Source organism: Rhododendron vialii, chromosome 2a (assembly GCF_030253575.1).
Source record: "Rhododendron vialii isolate Sample 1 chromosome 2a, ASM3025357v1".
Classification (NCBI taxonomy): domain Eukaryota; kingdom Viridiplantae; phylum Streptophyta; class Magnoliopsida; order Ericales; family Ericaceae; genus Rhododendron; species Rhododendron vialii.
Window position 1 is genome coordinate 9,549,574 of NC_080558.1, and position 11,381 is coordinate 9,560,954.

The 11,381-nt window shown below is 39.0% G+C and overlaps 2 protein-coding genes across 2 annotated transcripts; both read right to left on the reverse strand.

Annotated features, from left to right (window-relative positions):
- Positions 1-4,318: 4,318 nt before the first annotated feature.
- LOC131317094 (uncharacterized) lies at positions 4,319-5,083 on the reverse strand. The gene has a single exon (XM_058346672.1). The coding sequence runs from the start codon at positions 5,081-5,083 to the stop codon at positions 4,319-4,321; it is 765 nt and encodes a 254-aa protein (XP_058202655.1).
- A 2,379-nt stretch (positions 5,084-7,462) lies between these two features.
- Positions 7,463-10,409, reverse strand: LOC131316561 (protein ECERIFERUM 26-like). Its single transcript, XM_058345973.1, has 2 exons — positions 9,881-10,409; positions 7,463-8,791 (listed from the first exon to the last, which is right to left on the reverse strand). The coding sequence occupies exons 1-2, from the start codon at positions 10,313-10,315 to the stop codon at positions 7,925-7,927; spliced, it is 1,302 nt and encodes a 433-aa protein (XP_058201956.1). The 5' UTR covers positions 10,316-10,409; the 3' UTR covers positions 7,463-7,924.
- Positions 10,410-11,381: the final 972 nt, after the last annotated feature.

An 11,381-nucleotide genomic window follows, 5' to 3' on the forward strand; every position in this document is an offset into this window, starting at 1 on the left:
GTTGAACAGTTCTTCGCTTCTTATGCCGAAGAACTGTAGCCGGATGCACAATAGCTTCATGTTTAGCTCACCTGCTGCAAGAGAACTTTGCCCTTTTTATTAGTCAAAATAACTTTTTCTCTATTTTACCGTCACTGATAAAGTTGCTCTTACCAATCGTTTGCTAAAAAAGCTCTTGAACAGTGCATATTTTTTATTTTATTTATCCATATTTATTTAACACTACATCAATACAATCTATTTTACCTATTTTTTATTAAAATATTAATAAAGAAAGAGAGAGAGAGAGAGAGAGTGTGTGTGTGAGAGAGAGAGGAAACAATAAAAAAAATGGATTGATTGTGAACAGTTGTAAGCTATTTTTAGCTTACAACTGTAGATAGAGGGAAATTGGGTCCCTGTTTAGCTCATCTGCGGTAAGGATGTTTTTTCCCTTTTTGTGAGGTAGAATAACTATAAAGCTATTTTAAAGTGGCCGGTAAACTTGCTCTAAGAGCTAGAGATTTGCGAATGCTTGATGGGTTGGCTAGGGTTTTGTGAGCTTAGAGCATGTACATCAGTTGATGTAAAATGCATTTTTAGCTATTTTGGAGTAGAAAACACAAAAAATTAGAGCATGTACACCAGTGATTTGGTAAAATACCATGTCAATAGTTCACAATTACAGTTTAGCTATCACTTTTTTCTTTCACAACTACACCAATACTATCTATTTTACCTAACACCAATTAAAATATACATTCTTCCACTTTTTTCCTTCATCAATTTTTTCCCTTGAGTTTCTTCCCTTTTTTTGTGCTGAAAACTGGGTTTTTATCAAATTGATTTGTGGGCAGTGGAGAAACAAGCACGTTTCTTTTTTCCACCGGACTATGTTCGCCAGAAGTGAAAGCTTCTTCTCGTCAAGACAGTAGAGTTTTGTCTGGTCAAAATGGAGTTTCAACCACTTTGATTTTCCGGCAAATCTCTCGTCAAAATCAAACCCATAGGAAAGCATGATTCAAACATGGGAAGAATTTTGTTTCATGGTGATGAGCACTGGTTGAGAGAGAGAGAGAGAAAGAGAGAAGAACGAGAGATTGGTAGGGAGGAGAGAGAAGAACGAGAGATTGGTAGGGAGGAGAGAGAAAGAAATAATATTTTAACACTTACCTTGTGAACAGTTATTCTCTAAAAATAAAGAAGTACTATTCATAAATGGGAAATACCTCTCTGTTTGACTAAGCTGCTACAGCCCCTCTTTTTTTGTCTTGGACAGGTAAAATCATAGTTGTCAATCCCGTTCCGTACCGGCCGGTACGTACCGGAATCGAAGGAAACCGGTAACCTAACACCCCAATACCGTTCCGGGCTAAATACCGGTCGGTACCGGTCGGTACCGGCCGTTTCGGGAAATACCGGCCGGAAAACAAATACCGGAAATTCTGTCCGGAATGTTGCAGTTTTTTTTTTTTTTTCCTGTGTATTCTGGAACGTTAAAAAGGGAAAAAAAAAATTGGTTTTGTTTTTTTTTTGGAACGTCAATTAAAAAAGGTTTCAGAATTTTAGCAAAACATGAGTTTGTCTATAGTACGTGCGCGAGGCTCAAAATCCCGGATTTGCACTCCCCTTGCGCGCGAATAACCCGTGACGCGCACCCGGTTAATTGGTTTCCGAATCAATTTTTTCAAATTGCATTCGGCCATGGTCTGTTTTCCCGAGCGCGCGAGACCTCTCCTTGGATTTTCATTCACAAGCTCACTAGTGTGCAAAGTCTTTTAAGGTGGAAAAGAGTTTTGTAACTAAGCAATGTGGGACAAAAAGGCAAACACAATGTTTTATGACTTCACACCAAAATTCCAACAACAACAATTTATTTATTATGATCGTGAATCAGTAACAACGTCTTATGACAAGTATTATTGTTAATAGAATTTTTCTGCGCGATCTATACACTTGCAATGTTTGATTTTAGACTCCAAATGGTGAATTTTGTTGTTTTAATATAGATATTTTATGATGAATTTCATGATATGGGGAATTTTTTTGAATTATAATTATATATAATTATTATATATATTGTAGTTGCGGTAAATCCGAAACGGTACCCGGTACCTGACCGGTACCGGTACGTACCGTACCAGTAGGAAAACCGGTACCCTGTCCGAAACGGTATTCAGAACTATGGGTAAAATAGCTAAAAAGGTAATTTTGCTACTCTGGTAAACTTGCTCTTAGCCTGCAGCAATTGAGGTAAAAGAGGAGGCAAAATACGTTTTTGAACAGTGCTTCGCCACTTTTACCTACGCACTGTTCACACACCTTTCTTTTTTTTATTGTTTCTCTCTCTCTCACCTCCCTCCTTTCTCCTCTCTTTTTTTATCCGGTGAAACCCATCATCTTCGAAAGTCGAAACCCTTCAGCTCGTCCGTCGTCGACAGAACTCGTCGAAACCCTTCACGCCTGGTTCAAGCAAATCACAGAGGCCTACGACTTCCTCAGCGACCGAGTGGTGCACAAACACACAACTACAACACCTAGTTGTTTCAGAGAAATACGCCTGCAAAGATCGATTTTGATTTCGAAACATGGTTTTCGAACGATTTGCGACGAAAGAACGATTCACGAAATAGTGGTTAGATTTCTCTCTCTACTGTTCGCCGGAATCGATCTTTGACGAAAGTCTTCAAAAGAAGAAAGCTTGGGTCCGGCAACCTCAATCTATGCAAACAGTGGTTCAATTTTTCTCTATATTGTTCGTCGGAATCAATCTCGACGGAGGTCTTCAACGAAGAAAGGCTTGGGTTCGGCGGCCACGATCTCCCAGTTCCGGCGAACTCGATCTATATATCTGCTACAACCGTAAAATATATACACATATATATATATATATATATATATATATATATATATATATATATATGGATAGAGAGGAAGTAATAAAGAAGCTGCTGTAGTGTGGAAGTAAAAAATAGGTAGATAAAATAGAATTGTACCTTTTTTAATAGGTATTATACCTAGTATTGGTGTACATACTCTTAGATTTGTTAAATGGAAATTGGGGCTGAAGGGTGTGATTTTGGAGACAGAATTTTCTCGGGAAATCGAGAGAGAAAAGCAGAAGTGGGAGAGTGAGGTTTGTCGGGACTTTGGAAAGTGAAAAATTGAGTGAATGTTTTGAGGCGAAGATGGATTCTCGGGAAATATAGAGTGGGTAAATTTTAAGAGAAATGTTAGGGGCAAAGAAATGGACAAAAAAAATATTCTTAAAGTGTACATTAACGGCTCAGATTCACTGCACCTAGCATTGAGGGTATTTTATTTACCCATTTTCTTTGCACCTAGCATTCCTCGAATTTTAAGTATAGCCGGTTAGTATACTATAAATAAAGCTGATACACATTGAAATGTACATATCATATACATATAGATTTTGTGGGGTTTATCTCGGGTTTTATAAAGATGATTCAAATGGCTCATCAGTTTTTTAAAAAAAAATTATGGAGCCTTGTATAAAATTAGCTCAACCTGATATCGGTAAAGATTTTTTCTGAATTTGTGGGGACAAAACTACTTAACTGCTCAATTTCGCCCCTACAAATTCAAAATAAAAAATTTTCTTACCAATATCGAGTTGACCTGATTTTTTATAAGGCTCCATAAAAAATGTTTTAAAAATAACTGTCGATTCAAATCATCTTTGTGGGACCCGAGGTGGGCCTTACAAAACCCATATGTACATTGTATGTACATAGCATATTTACACATAGCACTACCTGGTTAGTATTTTAGTTATACCACTACTAAAAAAAATCAATGCAATGGTTATTTATAATACCTTATCATATGATGCGAGCTCAATACATGTATGGGTCTCATCCAATGTGATAGTTTTTTCATCTAAGCATTAAAAATGAGACTCGTTTCGTTTCATTTTTTATAGTATAAAATGAGCTTTAAAAATCTTTTTTTTTAACTTGGGTGTCAGGCAATGTTCTGAATACCGTACCGGTCATGGTACCAATTTTCCTACTGGTACGGTACGTACCGGTACCGGTCAAATACCGGATACCGTTTCGGATTTACTGCAACTACAATATATATAATAATTATATATAATTATAATTCAAAAAAATCCCTCATGCCATGCAATTCATCATAAAACACCTATGTGTTTGCCTCTTATCCCACATTGTCTAGTTTTTTTTTTTTGCTCGGCAAACGAAACTTTTTATTCACTTGAAGAGGGTACATCGAGAAAACAAAAACACGAAAAAGAAAAATTGCTTAGACTACTTCATCCAACAGATAGTTGGACAATACCTCACCAAAGATACCGCTAAATCCTTAGCTTCCGAATACCATCCAAAAAACCTTTGAACTCCTCCACCGTATATAATTTAATCTCAAACTTAGACTTCATCCATATAGCCACTCTAGTCTTCGCAAGCTCACCCACCTCCTGGATACTTGTTGAAGCATTGTTAAAAACACAGTCGTTTCTTACCAACCACAAGGACCAAAGAGTTGCATAGAAGGTAGCTTCCCATAAGTGTTTCTCCAAGTTTGTAAACTTAGTATCAAACCACCATAGTGCCAAGTCTTCCAAAAAGGGAGGGCATACCCACCTAACATGCCACCAGTCCAACAGGAGCAACCGCAAGTCCCACGAGAACTTACAGTGTAAAAATAGGTGCTGGGGAGTTTCTGGGTGCGCCGAACACAACGGACAAAACTGCTGATGATCCTCTTGGATCAGATTCCTGCTATAGAGCTCTGATCTAGTAGCTACTCTGCTTTGGATTGCCATCCATACAAAGACTTCCACCTTTGGGGGGCTAAGATTCCTCCAGACTGATCCCAAAACCAGATTCGTAGCATAACTTTGCTGCTCCCATTGGTAGTAAAGTGATTTAACTGAGAAACATTTGTCCGAAGCCCATTTCCATTGCAAAATATCACACTTAGATTCATCTAATATCACAGATTGTAGTCTTTGCTTTAGTTCCTCCTCAATTGGTTTCTCCCAATCACGTAACACCCTTCTAAATTGCAGATTCCACCTCTCACTCCCACATTGTCTAGTTACAAAACTCTTTTTCATCTTAAATGACTTTGCACATTGGTAGACTTGTGAAAGAGGACCCAAGAAAAGGTCTCGCGCGCTCAGAAAAATTGGCCGTGGCCGAAAACCAATTAACCGGGTGCGTCACGGGTTATTCTCGCGCAGGTGAGGGTGCAAATCCAGGATTTGAGCCTTGCGCATGTAATATTATAATTAAGACCGGTATTCGGTTAGGGTACCGGTTTTCCTCAAATCCGATACATACCGGCCGGTACGGTACGAGATTGACAACTATGGTTTCAGGTGTTTGGCTGGTTTAGACGCATCTCGTTTAATTGCCAAAGATCCAATTCTTCCATCTGCTGACTGAGCGTCATTACTCCTTTAGTTGGACGATGCTTATCATAGGATATATTGTACCAAGAATCGAGAATATATCTCACAAAGAGGAATAATCTACGGGGTGTAAATACGAGCAACGCTATAGATACAAACATTTTTTGTACAGATGTTAACACAGACGTATTCAGAACCGTCCGATACATATGAATGCCACACAATAAACAGAGAACTCACACACATCGAACGATTTTATATGAATCTGTGTCCGGATCTATACATCTATCCTTGGCATTTTTGCAAAAAGTATGTGACCTATTTCATTTAAGAGAGAAACCTGATTGTGTAGTGGTTGGAGAGAATGGTTTTCCGGATTCGAGGGTTGGCCCAATACTGTTGGAACAAGCTTTAGGCGAAATCTCAAATAATTTATCCATACCTTAGGTCCAAACACAGAATTAACTGTTGACATGGTCATTTTCATTTGATATTTACTGTCATAGTTTCATTGCTTTTACTATTGGGGTTCTTGGACAAGGAGGAATTTCAAACTTTTTTTCTTTTTTTTGGTGCAACGGAAATAAAACTTTTTCTCCTTAATGGGGCCATTGGAGGAGGAGTATTTCATTTTTCATTTTTTTTTCTTTTTTTACCATCTAGACGTATAGACATGGAGAGTTTTCTTTTCAATAGGCCATTGAACAAATTTCCCTGATAGTCCGCTGAATGTTCAACAGAAAAAGAGAAATAAAGGGACTTTCATAATTAAATTAAAAGAACTAAATGTTTCTATAATAAAATCAAATCCCGGGTTGAACATTCAGGGATAATTTTTAACTAGTAATTTGGATACAAGATATGTGTATCTTAAAAAAAAAAAAAAGCGTGGCTAGTTGTGTATATTGTAGTATATTAGAAACGCAAAATGCGTAGACCTTTGTGCTTCTTTAATTGCAATGTACTTAAGTTTAGGTTAATGATAATGCCACGAGTCAATTTTATCGTGCCATGACAATTTATGCAATCTGACAATGCTACCCTCTCATGTCATGCTCCCCCAAATTTGCTTACTTCCTGCTCTTTGTTTTCTCTCAATTGTAGGCTACCACTAAGAACAAAGCAAACTCATTTCCTCTTCAATGACTGCATCTCTCTCTCTCTCTCTCTCTCTCTCTCTCTCTCAAAATGGCAAACCTCATTTCTCTTCAATTTTGGACGAACAAACCCCTTCCAATGATAAATTTTCACTAAATCCACCATCAACACAACTCATTTGTATCAAAATTTTCTTTTCCTCTTTGCAAGGGTCCCATTTTCATGCGAGTGACATCCAAATTGAAATAAAAGAAGATTGAATGATCAGGTCTTGGATTTTAATGGATTATAGCACCCTCTATTGTGACAAATATTGGCTACATTTTTGTATTTGTGGGATGAATCTGTTGTGTTTGGACGCAGATATAGGCATGAAAGTTAAACCAGGCCCTAAGAATAGACCCGATTGTTGGCTTTTCTAGTGGCCTCCAACATATGGTAATTAGACAAGAGAGAACTGGAAAGGATTTGAAAGAGATCGTTTATGTCAAAAAGATGAAGAGAGGAGAACGATGGAGGGAAAGTGGAGCGTGTAAAGGAAGAGAGAGAAAATGTAGAGAGGTATAGAGAAAGGGAAGAACACCTGCATAGAGGGTAAAATTGTCCCCAGCTGAAGATGTCATGGTCCTAGAGAAAGTTGTCGCGGCATTAGAGCCACCCTAAGTTTATTGTAAAACTAGCGATGTTCACACCCCATTGAATCAATGCAGTCCCTTCATGTTCATGTTCGGGTTCATGTTATGATGAAGTTATATAAAAGCTTTTGTTGTTCTTATTATGAAACAACCAATTGGAAATTTATACTATAATCTTACTATAACAAGAATAATAAAAGCTCATTAATAAAATAGGGGTATGATGAAATAGAATGCTTGTTCCATGCCATGCATGCCATTTTAGTTTTTTTTTTTTTTTTTTTTGACGAACAATATTATCCCATAGATAACATAAGTAACAAATATTACAAATTTAATACAGCTGCTCGAGCAATGTTATGAGTAGCTTTAACAGTCCGACTAGGAACTTTAATACTAACTTCTACATAATTGAAATGAGAGCACAAATAACAAAAATCGAGAAGAGCTGTTTGCAAGCTAAAAATGGCAACCTGTGGATTTTTTAGCCCTTGAATGGAAAAGCACACAATCTGTCTAATAAATGCAAATATGCTCTAGTTTCCACCATGGCAGCTGAAGCTGCATATATAGCATAGGCAAGTTTGATCTGGCCCTCCATTGCCTAATAAAAGCATAGGGGTTGTTTGACACACCGGGGGGAAAAGAAGAGCTAGAAACCTGCTCTTTTCATTGGAAATAAAGCTAGTGTATAAGCTGAATTGTAAAAGCTAGTAAAAATAGCAACAATCCAAACAAGACCTACGTTAAGGACATTAGGAAATTCATGATCACAGCACACAATTACTGGTCCGACCAATATTTCAGTCACTCAAGCAATTGAAAACTCCCTTTTCAACTCAGATTTAAGCTCCAACACTTCACTCTCTGGCATTATTAGGGTCACAACCTTGGTAGCATTCTTGGGCCCTGGAATTACCAAAACAGCCCCTCCCTCCCCAATCCCATCGACGTCGTAGCCCACATAAATGGGCTTCTGCCCATTGAACTCTAGATCATACGGATTAGCACCCTCCAAGTCCAAAAAAGTCAAATTCGCTCCGTAAACTATGAAATCGGACAATCCGTTCTCTCTTTCCATTGCTTCTCCGATCCTGCTCCGTTCGTCCTCGGCTCGATCAACTACCAACCACGCGAGTTCCTTTGGATTAGCCTCGAGTACCGAAAATTCGGCCCTAACAACGCTTATAACTTGTCCATTGCCCAAAATACCCTTTTCGCGCGGATCGTGGGAATTGTTTTTGCATATTGTCACTACCTTGGGCTCAGGCCCATTTCTAATTTTGGCAACAGCTTTCCAAATTAGGGCACATATGGACTCAAACACTGGACTTGGATTAATTCCAACTAGGCCGGATACCTTAGACTGCAAGTGATTCATCTGTTTGGTAGCAAGATTTAGGGAAAATGTTTCCATTTTGCAGTTATTGGGACTCATCCAATGGTCTCCAACTGGCCCGACCCGTTTGACAGAAATCGGATCTTTGAATGGTGTGGGCGGGCTCGGGTAAGTTTCGGGCTTGGTTGGTGTTCGGCCTTGTTTGAGGGGTTGGGCTGACTTTTGGGCCTTCATGACTTGGCCCCATGCGTTCATGAAATCTGCGGCTGAAAATGGATCTCCAAGAACATGGGCCCAGCATAGGCCCACTGACACTCCACCACATCTGAACTTTGTTAACTGCACAGGAGGCCCAAAAGTTATACAAACGCGCTACGGACGCAGACAATATTGCTCAGATTTGTGCCGACACAGTCAAAAGTGGGCGCCACAAAAAATATGTACAAATCTTTGCAAAGTTGTCAGTGTCGGCAATGTTATCCAAAGTTATAATATCAAGGTTAATTGTGTTTGTTTGAGGCTGTGAGGGACTTTTGACCCCCCAACCCCACCCCCCTCCCCCTCTAAAAGAGAAATTTATCAGAGTCGGGTTTGTATCACGTGGTGTCCGTTCGGCATATTCGAGTCGCCCGATAAGAATATGGGCGACTCAGATTTGGAAAGAGAAAGAGGAGGGGTGAGAGGAGAGAGAAAATTTTAATCTGAGCAGTCCAAAAGTGCATCGGATGATTTGAAAGTGCCAAGCGGGCACCACGTGAGATATACCCGTTCGGCACTAAAAAATTTCTCCCTCTAAAAACAAGAGATCGCATCACTATTTAGATCAAAATAAAATATTTTCATGCATAATTTTGAAAAAAATTTACACCACATTAAAAAATTTAAGTGAGATCTTTCAAATAATGAAAAAAATAAAAAAATAATAATACTCCAATAATGCGCAGGAGTGCTTTATCATTTGATAAGACAAATGGTGCCATAATTCTGGACATCGAGACGCTGCTGGCCGTGGGGTCAGCAGGGGTTCTGTCGAACCAAAAACGATCCCGTTTTGTGGTTGGGATAGATCCTCGTTTGACCACCCTTTATTTCCGATTCTGATCAATGATTTATTAATTCTTTGTGGGTCTTACAGAAATAAATCAAACAACTCATTATTCTTAAAATATTTTTTATTGGTTTCTAAAAAAATTATCTACATCCAATATTGTACAAGCTATTTCAGAATTTGTAGAACACTGTACGAATTCTAAAACAGTCCTAATTGAAATCGGATTCAAGCTAAAAAAAAATTTAGAAACCCATAAAAATATTTTAAGAATAATTAGCGATTTAAATCATCTTTGTGAGACCTGAAATGAGTAAAAAAATCAAACAATCATTAATCTCTTGCCCATTTAATGGGTACCAAACACAGAATAAAGGTACCTGCAAGAAAACTAGTGGAGAGAAAGGCAACTCAGGCCCAATAACTTGATTAGGCGCGAGCAACCTCTCGATAGAAACCTCCTCCTCCACCATCTTTATCCACTCATCAAGGCTTTTCCCACACCGGGCCTCACCGAACCTGACCCCGCAGTCATTGCACTTGACGTAGGCCCGGCCCGAGTCAGCCCTCCGGAACCGGCCGCAGGCAGGGTAGAACTGGTTGAGCCACGTGATCATGGGCTCCTTGATGTCCAATGTGGTCAGCCCATCAACTGCTTGGCTCCTGAAGTAGTAAACCGTTTTGAGGTAGTGGAGCTTCATGGCTAGGTCCATGTTTGTTGGCTCGTGGACCACGTGTTCCCCGGTGACCTGGCCCGGCCCGACCGAGGAGATGTGTATGTCGTAGACTAGGGTTTCTTCTTTGGTGGACGCCATGGTGGAGAGAGAGAGTTTGGGGTTGTGGCGAAAGGTTGATGGGAGTGAGAGAAGTCCTTCGTGGATATTGTGGGGTAGATTATGGGGTCACTGGGAGAGTCATATATATAGAGTAGGAGAATACTTAACACCAGTGGTCTATCCCGACCGTCCAAAAGTCGGATTTTAATGAAACTTTTTCGGAGAAAAGTTTAACTCTTCTCCAAAAAATTTTTATTAACATTTAGACCGTCCAAAACACTTTTGGACGGTCGTAATTGAGCGTTGTAAACTCTTGTTTACTGTTACTCCGGAAATAAGATTTTCTCATATAGTAGGGATGGGAGTGGGATGTTTGTGAAAGCTTTGAAAACTAATTTTAGATGTCTCGAAAGTTTTTTCTATTTTTGCCAACGATAGGATCGATGTTATTAGGATAGTTGTCAGTGGTTACAATAAGAATCGAACACCTTCAAGGACTCAAACTCAAGGCCTCTTCCTTGTCAGAGAGTATAACGAACCAACACCACCAAGTGTGCTGCTTGATCTTTCGAATGTCGAGTCACTGTATTTGTTTTTTCTAGAAACTTCTCCTTTGTGAGGATTGAAAGAAAACATTATTCCATCGTTTTAGAGTACCGTCACGTGATGTCCCAACACTTACAAACCACGCATTTCTATGGTATGACAATAATACTGCGCCCCACATGACAAGAATACTGTGTGGTGGCCAAAACTGTCACCAGGCGCAAGACCAGTACTAGTTGAAAAGTGAGTTCAATTAATGTTGTCATCTACCTACATACATTATTGTCTTCCTGAATACTAGTATTTTCAAGGGAGGAATTTTGGGTACCTACTAGCTAGTACTAGTACCATAGAAGGTGAGAGAATTAAATGGGGATTTTATTACGTGTAAGATTCGTACAGTTGGGTAGTTCTTTCACTTAAATTTTTGCATTCAATGTGAATTTTCGAACCAATAGGAACAAGAAAGCAAATTGGTAGTTGATGCTATATATATATATATATATATATATATATATATATACACACGCGCGCCTACCCCTTGAGTGGACTGTTCTTT